This window comes from Syngnathus scovelli, chromosome 4, assembly GCF_024217435.2.
Source record: "Syngnathus scovelli strain Florida chromosome 4, RoL_Ssco_1.2, whole genome shotgun sequence".
Taxonomy (NCBI): domain Eukaryota; kingdom Metazoa; phylum Chordata; class Actinopteri; order Syngnathiformes; family Syngnathidae; genus Syngnathus; species Syngnathus scovelli.
In genome coordinates this window covers 1,427,173-1,448,682 of record NC_090850.1, presented here as the reverse complement: position 1 = coordinate 1,448,682, position 21,510 = coordinate 1,427,173, and the positions used below count along the sequence as shown (strand labels likewise).

The following is a 21,510-nucleotide window of genomic DNA, read 5'->3' as shown; positions in this document are numbered from 1 at the left end:
CACTTTGCACTTCACCTTATGCCACTGCACTACTTCGCAGGTTTATAAGTGACTGGTTTAAACGGTGTTTAAATCCACGTTGACAGCGCGGACGTGCTTCTGAGCAGTGGAAAAAGCCTGGGGAGCTCGGCAGTCAGCCTGTCACGAACAAGACAGGACAACCATGTGCAACACGGACTATTTATTTAAGGAATGAGATAAGAGGAAAAGGGAGGCAAGAACACCAGCAGAGCGGGTGTCCGAGCGAGCTTCTGTCGTGCGTCGTGGTGGTACCTCGTTACACAGGGGATCAGGCAAACGGGAATCAGGTGGTAAGCGTGCGTGTGTTAAGGCAGACAACCAGCCAGGTGTACCGCTACAGAGTGGATCAGGCAAATGGGAATCGGGTGGCAAGCGTGCGTGTGTCAAAGCAAATGAAACAGCGTGGACTGACCGGCGAACAGCGTCTATATACACGCCCTAATCAGCGCATAACAAAGGCCAGGCGGTGGCGATCAGCGCTGATTAGCATGGAGAGAATCAACGGTTCCAAAGATGTTGCAAGATAGCGGCGCACTCTTACCTCTTCAGTTTGGTACCTGTTTTTCGTATTTTTCTTGTGTGCACTTTTTCATTTCAACAATGCAGGCGTTTCATATAGTCGCCAGAACCTTATCGACCTCGGCTGCAGGCACAGTTTGTCGGTTTCTGGTGATTATCACCATAAACACAACATCCCGGAGGACATAGCGAGACTGCTAGGGTCTCCGTGGATGCTCATCCCACCCGGCAAGCGCAAGAGGCGGCGGAGAGAGAGGAAGCAGAAGTGGGGACGCCAATCGGGCCCGGCTGCTAGGCTACGTAAACAACCCCACAGGTCAGCAGTACCGGGCCTCTTCCTCTCGAACGCTAGATCCATCACCCACAAAATGGACGAGCTGGAGCTACAGATGGCCCGACGACCTTTCTTGCGGAACTGCAGTATTATTTTCATCATGGAGTCGTGGCTTCACCCGCTGATTCCCGATACTGCAGTCGAGCTAGTAGGCCGCACGCTACATTGGCAGGACAAAAAACGGGACTCGGGTAAGAGCAGAGGAGGGTGTCTCTGCATTTATGTTCACAACCAGTGGTGTTGTAACAGCAGGAAGTCTAGCCCAGCAGGGCGGGAGCAGAGACGTGACACAGCCGCGCTGGAAGGAAAAATCCACCGCCGCGTCGAAAGAGTCGGGACAGTGGCAATGAGCGCCCATAGCGCGGCGCATGCCTCTGAGCAATGTGCTTCACTGAGGACAAGCGCAGGGTAGGAAAAAAAAGAAAAAAAGCACTATTGTCCAGGATCCGGGACAGCGGAAATGACCCCTGATCGCGCGGGGCGTGCAATGTACGTCACCGCGGACGTGACTGAATTCAAGCCCAGGAGAAGGCCGCCGTCCACGCGCACCAACCGGTGCAGAAAGAGTCGGGACATGTGAAAATATCACGTCTTTGTTCTTTTATTTACTGTAAAGCTACAATACATGCACAGAACAGTGTGGGAATGGTCATTAAGGGGATGGGAAAGGTTTATGTAGCGTAAAAGTATTTGGGAGGGTTTAAAAAGACTTTAATATCGTGTACTCGACCACATATGCAACAGGAGATTCATGCGCAACCGTGACTCTCTTTAGTTTCGGTACGCATGTGTTAGTGTTAGTGTAATGTGATATTTCTGAAGGTGGACAGTTTGCATTGCTTGGCAAGGAAAATCACTCTTCTAATTTCATCCTTTGAATATCTCGCTTTTTCCCTCCCTAACTCTACTACTGCTATTCTCATCTACCGCCCCTCAAAGTCACATCCGTCTTTTCATTCTGAACTCTCTGAACTCCTCACCATCAGTCTCCTATCGCCTCCTCTTCATCGGTGACTTCAACATCCACATCGACCAGCCAACTGCCCCACTGTCGTCCGACTTCATCTCTCTTCTGGACTGCTTCCATCTCACCCAGCACATCAACTTCCCCACCCACACAAAAGGCCACACCCTAGATATAGTATGCTCCTCCTTTCCACTCACATCCAACCCCCGTCCTCTCGCCTTCCCACTGTCAGATCATCTCTGCATCCTCTTCTCCGCCCCTCTACCCTCGCCTCATAATTCCACAAAACGCACCATCTCCTACCGCAACATCAAGACTGTAAACCTAATCTCGCTTTGCCAGCTTTTATCTTCTGCCCTTCCCTCCGACCCCACCCCTTCCTCCCCTGATGACCTCCCCACCATGCTCAACAACATCCTTTCTGACTCCCTTGATTCCCTAACCCCCTGGAAAACTTCCTCTGTTACATTCACTAACTCTGCCCCCTGGTACACCCCGGAACTCCGCTCAATGAAACACACTGGCCGTCATCTCCTCCTACCGTGATGCTCTCCTTGTTGCCATATCTGCTTACTTCTCATCTCTCATGAATGACACCAACCTGAACCCCCGCATATTGATCTCCACCATCAACAAATTGCTCCAGCTACCGGCCACCAACCCACCCTCCTCACCCGCCCTCTGTAACTCCCTCCTTATCAACTTTAACAACAAAATCGCCCAAATCAACAGTTCTCTGACCGCCACCATCAATAACTCCTCCACCCCCACCTCCCCTGCTCTCCTGGCCCCCTTCCAGACCTCCCGCCCTCCCCCTCTCTCATTGCCTTCTCCCTTGTCGACTCCTCCACCATCCTCGACATCTTCACAGCATCTAAGACAACCACCTGCTCTATCGGCCCCCTTCCAACGACCTTAACTAAGGCCTGCCTCCTTGTCCTCCTCCCTCACCTCACCGCCCTTTTTAATCAGTCTCTATCCCTTGGCCCATTTCCCACTGTCTATAAGCTTGCAGCCATCACCCCCGTCCTCAATAAGCCCACCCTGGACCCAGTCAACCTCTTCAACTACCGTCCCATCTCCAACCTTTCATTCCTTTCCAAAACCCTCGAACGCATTGTCTCCGCCCAACTCCACACCCATCTCCAGTCCAACGACCTCTATAAACCCTTCCAGTCCGGATTCCGCCCACTTCACAGCACCGAAACAGCTCTTGTTAAAGTCACCAACGATCTCCTCATTTCTGCAGACTGTGGTGCCCTCAACATCCTGTTACTACTCAACCTTAGCGCAGCCTTTGACACTGTGAACCACTCCATCCTCCTTCAAAGGCTGTGCCAACTAGGTGTTGAGGGCACTGCACTCGACTGGCTCACCTCTTATCTCACAAACAGAAACCAGTTTGTCTCTCTCTCCGGCCACATAGCCATCCTCTCCCCAGTTACACAAGGGGTCCCCCAAGGCTCAGTTCTTGGCCCCCTCCTATTCATCTGCTACCTCTTTCCCCTTGGTAATATCATCCGCAAACTCAATCTGGACTTCCACTACTACGCTGATGACACCCAAATCTATATACGCACCGCACCAACCAGAAACCCTCCCCTCACCCACCTTGAAACCTCCATCTCTACGATAAAAACATGACTGACCCACAACTTTCTCAAACTCAACAGTGACAAAACAGAGCTCTTCCTCATAGGCACTAAATCCTCCCTCAATAAAACTGGATCCATCACACTCACCATTGACTCCTCAACCATCACTCCCTCCTCTCTGGCACACAACCTTGGCGTTATTTTTGACCCTACACTGTCCTTCCACCCTCATGTTAGCTCAGTTGTCAAGACCTCCTACTTCCACCTCCGACGCATCGCCAAAATCCGACACTGCCTCTCTCTCCCTGCCACTGAATCCACGCCTTCATCTCATCCCGGCTTGACTACTGCAACTCCCTTCTCACTGGAAACACTGCTCACTCACTACATAGACTTCAACTAGTCCAAAACTCTGCTGCCCGCCTCCTTACCCACACCCCGTCCTGTGAACACATCACTCCTGTTCTCCACTCTCTTCACTGGCTCCCCATCAAGCAGCGTGTCATCTTCAAGATACTCCTCCTCGCCTTCAAAGCCCTTCACCATCTGGCTCCCCCTTACCTATCCGACCTCCTTATCTCCTACCGCCCCAACCGTCCCCTCCGATCCTCCACTACTTCATGGAGGTGGCGCACTGGTTAGCACGTCCGCCTCACAGTTAGGAGTGTGTGGGTTCGATTCCACCGCCGACCCTCCCTGTGTAGAGTTTTTCAATGTTCTCCAAGTGCCCGCGTAGGTTTTCTCCGGGCACTCGGGTTTCCTCCCACATCCCAAAAAACATGCTTGGTAGGCCGATTGCGCACTCCAAATTGCCCCTAGGTGTGAGTGCGAGTGCGGATGGTTGTTCGTCTCTGTGTGCGCTGCAATTGGCTGGCAGCCGGTCCAGGGTGTCCCCCGCCTATTGTCCGATGACCGCTGGGATAGGATCCAGCACGTCCGTGACCCCCGTGGGGACAAGCGGTATAGAAAATGGATGGACGGATTTTAGGTGTTGCATTTTCTGCCTACTCACATAAAATATCAAAATAAATTCAGAAAGCTAGATAAAGTTCAAAACTTTTACACTGGTGGCTATGCTGCCACTTAGTCCTGTTCTGTTTATCAGAAGGATATGGGTAGGGCTGTGCAGATCAATCCAAGTATCCAAGAATTCATACTACTGTGAGTATTGGTATTGCATCAATACCAACCAGCTAGTATCAATCCTTTTAATTTATTTCCATGATTTCAGTTATTTTCAAATAATTATTGTGTCCAGTGATGGATATTGTTGTGTTTTGCTTTGTTTAAGCTTTTCTATCCACCAGCAAGCTGTTTATTATTAAGGCACAACATAAAATATATTGTCAGAGTGAAAATAGCTTGACGTTAACTGCAAGTAAAGTACTTGCAAGCAGAGTGCACAATTTTTCCTTATCTTCTCTTTCATTGCCAGTAGAACGCCAGCGGAAAGAAAACCATAACAACGGTAAATAAGGTTGCACTCTTTCACTTAATTGATGAATCAAATTAAAACAAGCAAGAACAAGGTGTCTGGACTAAAGGAATTTAAATGTGTATTCAGACCTGACAATTTGGCTCACTTTAAGAGGACTCGGGATCGATTCTAATGCTGGTGCGGACCTTTTATGCAAGTGTGAATACACAGAAACAAATTCTGATGTGGATTCAAGAACCGGACCGAGACCCACTTTTTAAAGTGGTCTTGATTCACTTCCAAGCAAACTCTGGTGCGGTTCGCTTCAGGTGTGAATACAAACAGCGTAGATTCGAACCAACAGCACAAATATGCAGAGCAGTACTCACATGTTTTCCTCCATTTCCGGGTCTGTGATCTGTGTGCCTCTCTGGTTATTGCTGTCTAATGGGAGCACAGATCGTGTGTCACAAGTGTGAGTGCGTTTACAAAATATTCTTCACTTACAAAATGTACAGTCTGAATGGGAACCACACCAAACGAAAAAAAGCGCGCTTTTGGCCCGGACTAAAGGACTTTTCTGGTCTAAGAAAGGCAGAGATGAAGAAGATGCAGATTACGTACTAGTTGTATTGTAAGTTAAAACAACAATCCAGGTATGCTTCCATTGAAGACAGTATGTGGCGGTTAAAAACTCAACAAGAATGTTTAATTTGAACAAAATGCGTTATTTAATAAAACAAGCAATTTAAAAAATATATATTAACCTAAAAGTACTTGGTATCAACTATACTGCCAATTTTTACTTGGTATTGATCGATATCAAAACAGCTCTCCATTTGTGGCCCCTGTGAAGTAAAATCACTTTTTCAGGATTTGAGACTGTGTGATTGGGCTCACAGTCCGTGCAGTCCGTGCACTGGTTAGCACGTCCGCCTCATAGTTCAGAGGGTGCACTTTCGATTCCACCTCCAGCCCTCCCTATGTGGAGTTTGCATGTTCTCCCTGTGCCTACGTGGACTTTCTCTGGGTACTCCGGTTTCCTCCCACATCCCCAAAAACATGAATGGTAGGCCGATTGAGCACTCCAAATTGCCCGTAAGGTGTGAGTGCCGATAGTTGTTTGTTTCAGTGTGCCCTGTGATTCGCTGGTAACCGGTTCAGGTTGTCCCCCGCCTACTGCACGATGACTGCTGGGATAAGCTGGGATAAGCTATTGGGCTTGCTTGGATGTGTTCATTCTGCACTGACTGAAGATTAGTGGTAAAATTGCCTTGCCTTATACCATTTAAAATTTATGGCTACACCAATGTAAGCAATATTGAGATTAGCCAAACCTCCAATAATTTGATTGAGCATATCAATGTTGGGGCGGCTCAGTGGCGCACTGGGTAGCACGTCCGCCTCACAGTTAGGAGGGTGCGGGTTCGATTCCACCTCCGGCCCTCCCTGTGTGGAGTTTGCATGTTCTCCCCGGGCCCGCGTGGGTTTTCTCCGGGTACTCCGGTTTCCTCCCACATTCCAAAAACATGCTTGGTAGGCCGATTGAAGACTCCAAATTGTCCCTAGGTGTGAGTGTGATTGGTTGTCTGTCTCTGTGTGCCCTGCGATTGGCTGGCAACCAGTTCAGGGTGTCCCCCGCCTACTGCCCGATGACGGCTGGGATAGGCTCCAGCACGCCCGCGACCCCCGTGGGGACTAAGCGGTTCAGAAAATGGATGGATGGATGGATATTAATGTTGAACATGTCTGTCAAAGAAGCAGGTGTATGTTCCCATATACGATGTTACTGACATTAATAATATAACATTTGCAAAATTAAAAAAAAATCTATCCTTCTGTCTGTCTGTCCGCACAAATAAATTGTAAAATATGCATACAAGTATTCTTTATTAAATACATATTTATATTATTTCATGAAGCCTTTTTTTAATGTTTAAAAAAAAAAACATTAACTATTGGGCCACAAATAGTTTTATGAAGTGACAGTGACCTGTTGACTATTGACTATTTCTTTGTCACAACATAAAACTAATCCAATATTATCTTTAGTTCTTTGCATTGTATTTAACAAAAAAAAAAAATCAATCATATGACCCTTCGGTTTGTCTTCAAATAACGTGTAAATTTAGTATAGTTTAGTATATAGCATCGGGACAAGAGAATAAACAAGTGACTTGGTCAAATACAATAATCAAGCAATGTAAACATGTCTCTACATAGTGCAATCGCACCATTCATGGCCTGATGCTCTGAAACTTGTGCAGTCTCACCCCCTCATTAATGCTCACTTAAGCAGCAATGACAAATTCTTTGTCAAGAAGACAAGCATTTCTGCTCTGTCTGCAGTCAGTCTGTTTCGGTTGTCATTCACAATGTTGGAAACTGTGCTGAACAATCGCTCACTTTCCACACTGGTGCAAGGGGCACAGAGATACTTTTTGGCAGTAGCAGCAAGATCAGGTAGCCGATGTTTGTTGGCTTCCCAGTAATTGTATGGGCTGTCTGATGCAGTGATGGTTTTCTCAGCTAAATATTCATTCGGTTGAACTGCAGGGTTTGAGCTGCTTGCTGCATCTGCATCCTCACTCTCCTCCAGAATTTGCTCAAATGCTTCGATGAAACTGCTCCTGCTTGGAGCTGCTACTGCTTCTGCAGTCTCCATCCGAGGGGCCTTCTCTGGTCGCTGTGAAGCCTCCGCTGCTCCTGCTGTGCTGGTCAAGCCCCTGTCTTCAAGCTCCTTCAACAGTGCATCTTTTGCATGCTTGGTAGAGGTCTCACTTGTAAAGTATCTGAAACAGACATAGGTGTCTATAACTTTCATATTGCCATACTTGGTATCTGTTATATAAAAGCAATAGCTCACTTCAGACCGTGATATGTTGTGATTATATCACAGCTAATAGCTCACGGCCTGTTGAGTATGTTAGCTTAAAATGTTTTACCTGTCCTTATATCTTGGGTCCAACAAAGTGGCCAGAGCGTACAGAGGTTCATCTTCTACTGAGTCAAAACGTTGTTTGACACCTTGGAGCAGGGTCTTTTTCATCGTTTTAATGCCAGCATCTGCCTCGTCTTCCTTGGTCAGGATGCGCTTGAGGACAGTGATGGCTGGAATGACATCAGCAGTGGAGGCGGTGGATGAGCCTATTTTCCTGGTCAGCTCTTCAAATGGTTCCAAAACAGTGCTAGTTTTCTCCAGCAAGGCCCACTGGTTAGCAGTCAGTGTTATAGGCAGATCATAATCCACAACATAGGCACCTAGTACGCGCTTCTGTTCCAGCAGACTCTGTATCATGAATTAGGTGCTGTTCCATCTTGTTCTGACGTCTTGTTGTAAGCGTTTAGGTTGCATTTGCATCTGGAGTTGGACGTCATATAGCCGTGAATAAGCAAGTGGAGAATGTTTGAAATGTTTCACAATCTGTCAGCCGTTTGCAATCGCATCGCTCACACTTCGCTGAGACAGTAGCCCCTCGTTAACAACGAGCTGTAGTGTGTGAGCGAAACAGCCTAAGCTGCACACTCCCATCTTTTCAATGGCCTTTTTCATATTGCTGGCATTGTCCCTGAGAATGACATGCACTTTGTTGAGCGGAATATTCCACTTATCAAGCATTGCCTTAATGGCAGTCGAAATTGTGTCACCGTTGTGTGCTCCGGGGAAGTTTTTAGCCTGCAGCACGGCACTGCGAGGGGTGAGATTCCTGTCTAACAAGTGCACAGTTAAACTCAACATAGACATGGGGCACACCTCCGAGCTCCAGATATCAGTTGTGAAGCTCATGGCATCTACATCTCTTAATTCTTGTGACAAGTGTTCGCACACTTTCTCATACATTTCTGACAGTGCGGTCTATTATTGCGCGATGGCAAATTGTACCGTGGCTCCAGGTGCTCAAGTAAACGTCGGGAGCCCTCGTTTTCAACAACACTCATCTGTTGTCCATCCAAAACCATGAATTCCAGCACTTTCTCAGTAATTCTCATAGCATTTGCGCTATTGCCTGGGAATTTCTCCCGTCTTTGCAGTGCATCTGCTAACGTTAACTGCTGTGTCGGTCCACCTCCCGCTCACTTTCATCTGCTCAACTGCTGGAACTCCTGGTGCTCCGTTGCGTGGTGTTTCTGGAGATGCTTAATTAAATTGGTAGTACTATAACTGGCAGTACTACTACCACCCCTGGCAACATTAGCTTTGCAGACATTACAAACTGCCGTCGAGCTAGTTGGCGTGTTCAGTTTAAAGTACCTCCACACAGCTGACTCTTTCGTTCGCTCCATGTTTGCATTTGTTTAGAAAAGTCTCGTGGCATGCAGCACACGTGCTGCTGACGTATGATGTAGCCCGTGTCCCAATAGATTAAGGAAAGGATCGGCTCACAGATCGGCTGCATTTTCCGATACCCAATCCATCTATTTTGTTGATATCGGGGCCGATATCCGATCCAGATATCGGATCGGTGCATCTCTAGCAATGAGTGCCGCAGCCCCATTTTGCTACAGTCCACCCACTGCCATTTCCTCATTGTATACATTGCTCCAGGATCTGTACAAATTTTGTGGAAGCTGAAAACATTTCAGCTGTTACCACCATTTCAGCCTATTCAACAAACATGTCAAAAGTAGCTAGATAGATAAACGAAATAAAATGCTGAGTTTTCTTCCCCTTAACACCCTTGTATAATGCAAGTTTATTCATATCGCTCTGAGAGAGCTTCAAAGACCTACAGTTGACAAAGATTAAAAACATCCTGTGAACTAAACTTCCAGAATGGACAAAGAAAAAACTAATTTGGGAACAAAAGCTTAAACCTTGATAGGAACCAGAGGTGGAAGAATCCCTCTTCCATGATGACCAAGCTACAATAGATGCGGAGTTGGTAATATTTATCACATGGTGCTATACAGTGGTAGCGAACACAGCCTAAGAGTCCATTCAATGAGGTGAAAACTTGAAAACTTTAGGAACTTCAAAAATGCATGCTTAATATATAAGTGTTTAAATGGCCTGGCTCCTCCTCTTATGGAATTCATCCATAAAAAAGACTGCGTACGCAGTACTAGGTCAACATCCAGAGGTGATTGTGAAACTGAATATAGAAGAACTACTTTTGGTAAGAGCGTACTCAATACTGGAATCTACTCCCTGCCTCAATTAGAGAGATCCCTTCTTTTGATGTTTTTAAAAGGTGACTGAAACAGTGGCTAAAAAGCTCACAAACTTGTAATCACTTTTAGTAAATAGTCTGCTGGCACGGTTAGAATAGTTTTTCCACAGTGTAGATATAACCTTTTATACTATGTTTTTGTTTTTTTATCTCCTTATAATGTATTAGTCTGTATATCTGTATGTCTGCTCTGTCAGGCTGAGTTAATGTAATGTCTAATGTCTATTTGTCTGTCTGTCCTGTCTATGTTCTATGTCACGAGGACAATGGATGAAATTTAGCTTCGGCTAATTCCGACTGGTTTTACACTGGGATGTTTGTATATATGTCTATATCTTTAGTGTTCATCAAACTGGTACTGTCCTGTCTAAAAAAATAAATAAAATAAAAATAAAATGAAGTACCAGTATTGATTCTTCATAGCAACTCCTTCGGGAAGGTGTTCCACCTCAGATCTTGTTTTGTTAAGTAGGTGCTGGATCCATACGTCGACAGCCTCAGGTTTGGTCGTCCCGCTTCATGTGGGAGAGGAGTGGGGTGGAGAGAAGGAAAGCAGTACTAAAACAGCAACCAGCATGTAGTTAACTAAATGCTAAAGTGTAAAAGTAAGTATTAAGTCAATATTTAAATATTTCTACTGCAGTAGCTGCTCTAATTTACTCAACGGATCATTTCAGAGTAGTGGAATCGGAATAGAAAATGTTTTTCAACCTTTTTATTTTTTTTTATTTTCGTAGTCTCCCAAAAACCTTTTGCGTGTTGCAAACATAGGTTTTGGATGGATATTGGCTAAATGGAAATGTGCTCAGCTAAGTAATGCAATATTTTATGAGTAAGTAACAAAACCTTTAAGTCACTAAGCAAGTGTATTGGGACGCGTGCAAGTTGGCCAGTATCAGAACAATACAATAAAACTTTCTTTTCCTTGTCTTGATGCAGCATTTTGTACTAGCTGCAGGATTTTTATCCCAGAGATGGGAAGATCGGGGAGCAGTGCTTACAGTGGCCGAGGTGAGATGTATACAAATGCTGAACGATAATCTCTGCTTCATTAGTGGATAGAATTGGTTGTATTTTAGTGAGATTCCATACATTTAAAAAAAAAAACAGTCTTAGTAATATTCTTTAGCGAGCTCAGAATTTGTCTACCTGTGCCTCCATCAAATCAACTAATTGCATTACACCAATTGAACTACACCTTGACCTTGCTTTTAGCTAATCCATAATTTTGCCTACTTTTGATTACCAAATTGCCTGAAGCGCCAGTGTAGGTGCAATATAACATGATCAAATGCCTATAAAAGCCTAGTGCAGTCTACCAAATTCACAAACATGCCCCAGCACGAACATTAAGCAACACAAGCCGCCAAACATGGTAAACTAGACCTGCCCTGGCATTTTAACCCTGACTGTCTGTCTACAAAAATAGGCCACATTTACTTAATTAATTGTTAAATAATATTAAAATATAAAACTGGTTCCATGCAAATGTATTGTGTACTTAATGACACAACAAATTAATAAACTCATCCAATATTGATCTAAAAACCTCATGACTCAAGTCGCCTGGTGGCGATGCAAATGCTCTAGTTAGTTCTATACATAGCAACTGTCCCAGATGGGGTACACTGGAACGTTAATGGGTTAAGTGACGAAAAGAACTTGCCGGAAACATGTTTCAAAGCGCAACAACCACACTTACCGTATTTTCCGGACTATAAGTCGCTCCGGATGATAAGTCGCACCAGCCATAAAATGCCCCAAAAAGTGAAAAAAACATATATAAGTCGCTCCGGAGTATAAGTCGCATTTTGGGGGGCAATTTATTCGACAAAATCCCACACCAAAAACAGTCATGAACGAGCAACAACAGGCTAAACAATAGCAACAACAGGCTAAACGATAGGTATGCTAACGTGACAAATACAAACAAAGAGCTGAGAACGGGCCTGACGTAACATATAGAGTGATTAAGGACAACTATTACATGAATAAGATGTTTATAAAACCATCGGTGTCACTCCAATTCATTAAATAGCAACAACAGGCTAAACGATAGGTATGCCAACGTGACAAACACAAACAAAGAGCTGAGAACGGGCCAAATAATAATAAATAATAATAATAAATATAAGAGGAGCAAAAATAGAGCAAGTGTACATACAGCAGACAGTAGACTTGGATATGGTGCTTTAAAGTGTTAATTGCTTTATTTGATGTTTTCTCTATTTTTTATGTTTTGAATATGTTCAAGATAAAGATATAAAAGCATGTGAAGTGATCAACTATACTAAAAATAACATGGGAAGTGGTCAACTATACTTGTAAGTAAGTGATGTCTTAATGCTCAAGTAAAAATTTGTGAAATAAAACATATATAAGTCGCTCCTGAGTATAAGTCGCCCCCCCACCCAAACTATGAAAAAAAGCGCGACTTATAGTCCGGAAATTACGGTAAATGTTTTTGATGGTAACCAGACCCATTGTCCGTCAATTCATTCGCTGACAGTGCTTAATTTTTTACATTCCTGGAAGATCTGTGGAGTTTGTGGTGGTTGAAAAATAGTTACAAAAAGGGTGAAAGCACTGTTGCATTAAAGGTACAAACCTCTGTATGAGTCCCTGTAAAATTTAATTTTCAATAACAAAGGCAATAGTGGCAAGCTTGTGATGTGTTGGAAGAAATTTGATCATGATGCAAATAAATATCTCTGGTGTTGGGCAGAATCCTAGCATCGCCAAAACTATCAAATTTTTTTCAAGTTAAAAAAGGCATATTTGTTGCAACATTAAAGGAGCTGTATCATGCTATTTTAATATTTCAACTGGGATGTCAACTGGCATAGGCTCCATCACCCTCCGCAACACTGAACAAATGAGATCTTCACACAATGAAAGACCCATGTGAGGTCTGGCCAGTAGTATAGATTTGTGGAAAAAAATGTGAAATCAATCATATTTGCTTTTACCTTGAGACATTGACCTATGATGTCATTGCCTCAAGAGACAGTAGTGATTAGTCTCAAAAGATTTTGTATGTTTTTTAAAAACTGAAATTGTTTGATTTTGATTGTATAGTCAAGTACAACACACTTATTACAACTTTATTTCACATTTTGTTTTACATGGCTTGTTGAAAAGGGAATCGGGTTGAACCAATTCTGCTTATCTAGTCCCGTCACGATTACAACCAAGGTTTCACTGCCTGACACACAATCTACATTACTACAGTACTACTTATAATACTACCACAATCATGGAACGACAGAAACAAAAGAAAACAGAAATTTTAGCAGGATAATATATGCAATAACAAATAAAGTGAAAGTTTGAATATGAGTTGAATACAGCATAAAACGAGACGTTTGTATAACAATTGATATCAATTTGTTTTGAATACAGCAATGCCAAGTTGATTTAGTTATAATATGTTTTAACAGTTTGATTTGAATTCAACAGTGACAGTTTAATGAATTTCGAGAGAGTTAGAGTTACAATCCCGAAGGCATCGTCCTCAGCAACAGGCGACACCTGCCAACCGATCACACAGCGAATGTTCTCTCTGGCTGTTCTCCAGTAGCTTGTTTATAGAGTTCAGAGATATCAAGACGGAGCGTTGCCATCATCTGGCCCAGGGGTGGGCATACTTTTTGACTTGCGGGCCGAATTGGGTTCTAAATTTTGACCGGGGGGCCGAATCAGGAGCAGATGGATGTAGTGTTTGTGTGGAGTAATATAAACAACATGTAAAGGTCATTGCATAAAAGGTTTTGGCCATTAGTTGGTAGTAAAGCATGGATATTCAAAAAAGGGTTTTGGAAACAAATGCATTCATTAACAGCATTAAAAAACACATTCCACCAAAAAACTACTATCGCTGATTCTCATTAAATACGACATTGTTATTATGAATAAAAGTTTCCATTACTTCAACGCCTGCAGGTCAGATCTGAGATCAACCGGAGTCAAATTCCTTGTTTGGCATGCACAAACTTGGCCAATGAAGCTCATTCTGATTCTGATTATCTTATGAGGCGAAATCACATCAAACGGCAAACATTCTAAACAAATACATAATCTTGAAGATTGAGTGAAAGAATACATCTAAACAAAGTAATAAAGAAATCAAAACGGCACCACGGTGATGGATATCTGAAAATCAGACCAGAGCTTTAACTCACAAACACCTGGTGACAGAGGTGAGGAAACGGGGAACACTTCCTTAAAGTCGGCCTTAAAAACATAGTTAAGATCAGTCAAAAACAGGTGTTGCATCAAAAACTTGCCTCTGAACTTGACTTTTGATCCGCAGTTTGTCGGTAAAAAAAGTTTTGCTGAGTCTTCAAATTAGCTGTCAACCTCTCCGCTGTAGCCACCTGTTCATGTGTTGACTGCTAGTGTAGTTAGCATACTTCTTAGCAAAGTGATGACTTGAATGCTGCAACCATTTCTTGGCATATCAGATAAACTGGCATTGATCGGACTTCAGCGAAATAATATTTTGTTGTCCACTCTTTTTAAATACACTTTCTTTTCCTCGGGCCACTCATTTTAATGGAAGGATTCCAGGGGAAGGTTTGTGGGTGACTTTAGCGTAAAACTGTATCTGAAAGATCAGCGCGCGAATTACGAGAATGCTAACGTCACAGCCCACACTCGAAATTCGGCACTGATAAAAATAGAGCGCGGAGTGCGCCGGGTCCGTACTACTAAGTATGTTCACGCACTTGTGAGTGTGCATTGAGCTTTCTGACACAGCTTCCGGGAGTAAATGCGTGGGCGGGCATTTCCCCATCCACTGGGGAAACGCAGCCATTGCAGGGAAAATTACCCAGAAAACAATTTAATAATACAATTCATTCAGGTTTGGCGGGCCGGATTAAACGGCCCCATGGGCCGGGTGTGGCCCACGGGCTGTACTTTGCCCATGTCTGATTTGGCCTCTCTGCTCTCAGCCCGCAGAATGCTTTCCAAGACTGGAAGTCCCTCGTTTCCAAGGGCGCCAGACATTGTTCCTTTCGGCTTATTTTACAGGTGTCTGATCGTTTGCACTGAAAAGCCAGCTTAGGAGATTCATATTTTATGATAGAGTGCCTGTTACTGCCACTAGGAGATCTGCTCCCAGTGCGCCCTCAAGACTGCAACTCCCTCTCATTTATGTAATATACGCTCAGCAATTCCACATTATTGTTTATGTATTTCGGTATCACCATTTGACAACAGTGTTGAAGAGTTTTATACTAATATTTGAACACATCATCAGCACAGGCACCTGTCTGTATTGTAGACATAATACAATAGATTTCTGTTCCAATATTTGACACCAGCCACTGGTAGCGTGTAGCTACTGCTTATTTGTAGGTGTTCAAATATCAACAATTTTCTAAGCCCAAGGTTATTTTGTCTCAGTCCACAGTTTGGCTTTTGATTTTTTTTCTTCAATACAGAACCTCTGTAGGGTGTGTGTGCCATTTGTTTTCATAGTCACAGATAGAAAAAGGCTGATTTCGACTGTCACAAATTCACATACATTTTCAATCACCATTGATATATTCTGTAGTGTTTCAAAAACAATGTTTTCAATATAGATTTTGACTCCACCACCTGTTTTGTTGCTTCTGCATCTGTGAGCTTATTTATATACCGTATTTTTCGGACTAAAAGTCGCTTCGGAATATAGGTCGCATTAGCCATAAAATGAACAATAACGTGAAAAAAACATATATAAGTCGCTCCGGAGTATAAGTCGCATTTTGGGGGAAATTTATTCGACAAAATCCAACACCAAGAACAGACATGAACGAGCAACAACAGGCTAAACGATAGGTATGCTATCGTGGCATAAACACAAACGAAGAGCTGAGAACGGGCCTGACGTAACATTCAGAGTTATTCAAAAAACTATTACATAAATAACACATTTATAAAACCATCTGTCACTCCAATTCATTAAATCCATCGATCGTCCTTTATGTCAACAATGGGTGCGCGCCGCTGACGGCGCGTGCACTTCAAAATATTCCATAGGCCCATATAACGATATATAAATTATATATTAAATAATTATTATATAAGCAATAATATTATCAAACCATCTGTGTCACTCCAAATCATTAAATCCATCGATCAAATTCCTCGTCCTTTGTCAACAACGCCGAGCGTGCGCCTTAACGTCAGCCTCGTTGTTACTCCACACACTATATTGTAGCGTTAACAAAGTACAAGGAAAGACGTGGATTTGGTAAACGGCTCTTTATTCAACAAAACAAGAGTTCAACGAGCCAACATCTACTGAACTGTACCGATAAAAACATATACAAGTTGCTACACGAAATATCCATCCATCCATCCATTTTCTGAACCGCTTAGTCCCCACGGGGGTCGCGGGCGTGCTGGAGCCTATCCCAGCCGTCATCGGGCAGTAGGCGGGGGACACCCTGAACCGGTTGCCAGCCAATCGCAGGGCACACAGAGACACAGCGTGCGGCACTGTTGCGCTACTTTCGGGAATGTCTGCTGTACGCGCACTTGCTCCTTTCTTTTTCTGCTCCTCCTATTTATTTATTTATTTATTTATTTATTTATTGTTGTGTTATTTATTCATTATTTATTCAGCACGCTTTTGTTATACTTGTTTACTTGTTTGTCTGTTGTGAGCCATGTCTTGTCACCGTGGGATAGGGGGGAACGAAATTTCGGTTTCTTTGTGTGTCTTTGGCATGTGGAGAAATTGACAATAAAGCTGACTTTGACTTTGACTTTGACTTTGACAAACAACCATTCACACTCGCACTCACACCTAGGGACAATTTGGAGTGATCAATCGGCCTACCAAGCATGTTTTTGGGATGTGGGAGGAAACCGGAGTGCCCGGAGAAAACCCACGCGGGCTCGGGGAGAACATGCAAACTCCGCACAGGGAGGGCCGGAGGTGGAATCGAACCCGCACCCTCCTAACTGTGAGCCGCCCTGCTACACGAAATAGAATATATCAAATAACTATAACATAAATAGTTCACCGCCACACGGCCCCAAGCACCGGCGTGGACTTCCAGGCGTGTGGCGGCGTGGACTTCCATCCCCGGAGGTGGCAATTCCAGCCACGGAGGTGGAAGAGAGCTCCATAGAATAGGACCGGGCGTGCGTAGAAGCCATGTCCGAACCCCATCCACTGTCCCCGGACAGCCACCCGGCCGAGCGCCGGCCCCCGACTTCCATCCACGAAGGTGAAAGAGAGCTCCGTAGAGTAGGACCGGGCGTGCGTAAAAGCCATAATAGTTTTTCAAACCTTCTGTGTCACTCCAAATCATTAAATTCTTCAAACTCAACAAATCTTCGTCATCCCATGATTGAACCTTTGTCATTTATGTTAACAACAGCCGCGCCGCGCTGCTGACGTCACTTGAAATTCAAATTACAGTAATCCCTTGCTACATCGCGGTTCGTTTATCGCGGTTTCACTTGTTTTGTTTTTTTTATTTTGAAAATTTATGAAAAAATTCACAAATAAGTCGCTCCTCAGTATAAGTCGCCCTCCCACCCAAACTATGAAAAAAACGCGACTTATAGTCAGAAAAATACGGTACATCAAGGTGGAAAATCGTTGACTCTGTATTTTCTTTGATCCACGTTTTTGATATTGCAGTGACGTTGAGAGGTTTGTCCAATGTCTAAATAATGTCCTGTATTTTTCAAAGTTGGCATTTAACTCCTGTTAAATTGATCTTCCAAGTAGTATCCACATTTGTCTCTATTTGCGTATCTAGTTCATCCATTGTTTTGATCAGCGCTGTTTTCTGGGGATGATCCATTCGGCTTTATGTAAATTTTACAGTGCTCTTGTATTTTTCCTTGCTTATTCAGTTGGTGAGCTCCCCATGCAATTTTGACGTTTTCCTTGTTGATATTTTTGTTGATGTAAACCTTCGATTCTCTTAGATTCTTATCCTGTTTCAGTAGAGCAATTTTGTGCTTGATATTTGTAAATATCAGTAGTACCACATGAGTTTCACTCAACCTACCTCCAGTTGCCATCCTTTTGGGAAGAAATCGGCAGAAATCCACATTTGCCTTGTCCAGCTTAGTTTCCAGCTTGTTCAGTAGGGACGCCCAGACTTCCCTCTCCCCAGCCACTTTGTCCAGCTCATCCTGGGGGATCCCAAGGCGTTCCCAGGCCAGCCGAGAAACATAGTCTCTCAAGCGCATCTTGGGTTGTCCCTGGGTTCTCCTGCCGGAGGGACATGCCCGGAACACCTCCCTGGGGAGGGGTCCAGGAGGCATCCCGATGAGATGCCTGAGCCACCTCATCTGGCTCCTGTCAATGTGGAGGAGCAGTGGCTCGACTCCGAGTCCCTCCCGGATGCCCGAGCCTCACCCAATCTCTAAGGGAGAGCCTGAACACCCTGCGGATGAAACTCATTTTGGCCGCTTGTATCTGGGATCTTGCTATTTAGGTCACAACCCATAGCTTGTGACCATAGGTGATGGTAGGAGCGTAGATCGACCCGTAAATCTCTTCACCACAACGGACCGGTACAGAGTCTGCATCACAGCAGACGCTGCACCGATCTGCCCGTCGATCTTGCGCTCCATCCTGCCCTCGCTTGTGAACAAGACCCCAAGATACTTGAACTCCACTTGGGGCAGGATCTCACCCCCGACCCAGAGAGGGCTTTCCACCACCTGCCACTAAAAAGTGGTGTAGGAGAACAGAGACGCAGGCGAGACAGAGGCTCACGGACAGTGGGCAGGGAACAGAAGACCACTCGGACCAGGAACAGATACATGAAATGGGTACTGACCGTGAGCCTACACATGAGACCAAGGGAATGCACGACGGAACAGGAACAGCAGGTGCAGAAACAGACGGCCATTAATAGACTGGGAGAAACTCGCGGGCAGGGTTGAAATACAGAAGTTAAGAAGAAAGAGCAGGTTATTACGGTGATGACAGGGGCGTGGCTGAGGGAAAATTGCTGTCTGAGTGGCATGTGGCACGGGCACGTGACAATTTTATGTTAAATAATTTGTGTTTTGCATGTCTGTGTGTCTGTATGCCGTTATCTCTCAGTTTGTAGCAATAACCTTGAAAGCAGAACAAAAGCCTTTTACTCTTTTGGCTGCCTGAACTTGGAATGAACTGAAATGGTTCATTTCACTATTTTTAGAACACAGTGATTTTAAATTCTTCTCTCTGTACCTTTCTCTCGGCAGCCTGAACTGGAAAAAACTGAAATGGTTCATTTCACTATTTTTGGAATACATAGTGATTTTCGATTCTTCTCTTTGTGCTTTTCTAAGGTTCTCCCACACTGAGGACCAAAGGTGAGGAGCTCTGCAATATGCGAAGGAGTGAGAACTATTCGCCAGTTCCTTGGGAGAAGAACCTTGAAATGGACAACACCAAGGCATGGAATGACAACTCCATAGTAAGAAACGGCATCTGTCTTTTTATGCAAATAGGAATTTATACAGTGGTGTTTAGAATGGTGACAAATGTACATTAAGTGGTAGTTATGGGAACTACATAAAGTGGATTAAATTATAAAAAAACGTCAGTTGCAAAAAAATGTCTTTCTTCCCATTTGATAGTCATCAAAAACCAACACTAGAATACAATAAAACAGTAGACCAAAGGTGGCGTGCAGCGTTCTAGAAAACTATACAAGGATAAAGTTGATAAGCCACTCAATTAAGAAAGGAATGCGGAGGCTAGACTGATGACACAAGTGCATATTTGTGAGTAACTATGATTTGATGCCAAGGAGTACTCTGGATTAACGAGAGAATGCAATTTCTGGAGAAATTGCGTATGAAGGCTGAGAGGCTGAATGAAAACTTGTGGAATAATTGATTTTGAATGATGTGGAATGATATTGAATAACATAATTATATAGCAATACAATTACCGTATTTTTCGGAGTATAAATCACTTTTTTTTTTTCATAGTTTGGGTGGGGGGCGACTTATATGTGAAATTATTCACAAATTTTAAAAATTCAAAAATCTGCGATGTAGTGAAACCGTGATAAACGAACCGTGACGTAGCGAGGGATTACTCGCTAATTTGAACTGCAACTGACGACGTCAGCGGCACGGTGCACACGCGGCGTTTACACAAAGGACGAAGAATTCGATCGATGGATTTAATGATTTGGAGTGACACAGATGGTTTGACAAAGGTGTTATTTATGTTATAGTTACAGTCAAACCTCGGTTTTCGACCACAATCCGTTCCAGAGGGCGGTTCGAGAAGTGAATCGGTGGAATTCCGAATCTATTTGTTCCATTACAAATAATGGAGAAAATTTTAATCCGTTCTAAGACAACAACAAAAAAAACGCCTTTGTTAAGCACTTTTTCATTTGTGCATTTTTGTCCGATCGTGCAACTGCAGCGCACCGCTGAACGCACGACCGCGCAACTGCACCGCTCTGGTCGCATTATTGTGACAGAGCTGTCGCTGAAATTTAGAAAATTTTTTAAAGTCTTGATGTACTTTCCAAAATTTAAGTGGACCTCAGTGCGCAGGGAGCTTAATTTTGTCCGATAGTGCAACCGCAGCGCGCCGGGCCCTCACTGTCGCATTTCTTTAAGAGCGTCTTTGTGTTTTAGGATGGCTTTACTGCTCCCACTTGCTTTCTTTGGAGGCATGATAAGGGGTTAATACAATCCTCAAAGTAACAAAAATACAATAACGAACGGAGTCAGTCTGCATCCGGGCCGCGCGGTCGGGTTTTCTCAGGTCCTTTCGGCTCATCTCGCGAGGTTCCACCTCCGAATTTTGTTCGACAACCGAAGCAAAAAAAAATCTCGAATTTTTCGTTCGAATTCCGATTTGTTCGAGAACTGGGACGTTCGAAAACCGAGGTTTGACTGTATTTGGATAACTGTTAATGTTACGTCAGGCCCGTTCTCAGCTCCTCGTTTGTGTTTGTCACGTTTGCATACCGTATCGTTTAGCCCAGACATGGGCAAACTACGGCCCGCGGGGCCGTTTAATCCGGCCCGCTAAACCTGAATACATTGTATTATTGTATTATACATTGTTTTGGGTCATTTTCCCTTCAATGACTGCATTTCCCCAGTAGATAGAGAAACGCCCGCCCGTGCATTTACTCCCGGAAGCCGCGTCAGAAAGCGCGGTGCACACTCACAAGTGCATGTACGTACTCAGTAGTACGGACCTGGTGCACTCCGCGCTCTATTTCTATCAGTGCCAAATTTCGAGTGTGGGCTGTGACGTCAGCGTTCTCGTAATTCGCGCACTGAGCTTTCAGATACAGTTTTACGCCAAAGCCACCCACAAACCTTCCCCTGGAATCCCTCCATCAAAATGAGTGGCCCAGGCAAAAGAAAGGTGGACACTGATAGCCGAGTGTTTAAAAAAGAGTTGACAAAGTATTTTTTCGATCAATTCTGTTATGTCTGATATGCCAAGAAACGGTTGCAAGGAGTACAATATTAGCCGTCACTTTGATACGGAG

General features: G+C 44.1%; 1 protein-coding gene and 1 long non-coding RNA gene across 14 annotated transcripts in view; both read left to right on the top strand.

Annotated features, from left to right (window-relative positions):
- ano1a (anoctamin 1, calcium activated chloride channel a) overlaps nt 1–21,510 on the top strand; it is a 199,174-nt gene that overhangs the window by 5,388 nt on the left and 172,276 nt on the right. For all 13 annotated transcript variants that reach the window (XR_011086715.1, XM_068650430.1, XM_068650431.1 and 10 more), the window contains one exon: nt 19,325–19,452. Coding sequence is in view for 12 of the 13 variants with exons in the window: in XM_068650434.1 (XP_068506535.1) it covers nt 19,325–19,452 (128 nt within the window). In the remaining variant the exon portion in view is untranslated. The remainder of the gene's footprint in view (nt 1–19,324; nt 19,453–21,510) is intronic.
- LOC137840213 (uncharacterized) lies at nt 8,722–16,782 on the top strand. The gene is made up of 2 exons (XR_011086717.1): nt 8,722–10,856; nt 10,964–16,782. It is a non-coding gene; the product is annotated as an uncharacterized lncRNA (long non-coding RNA).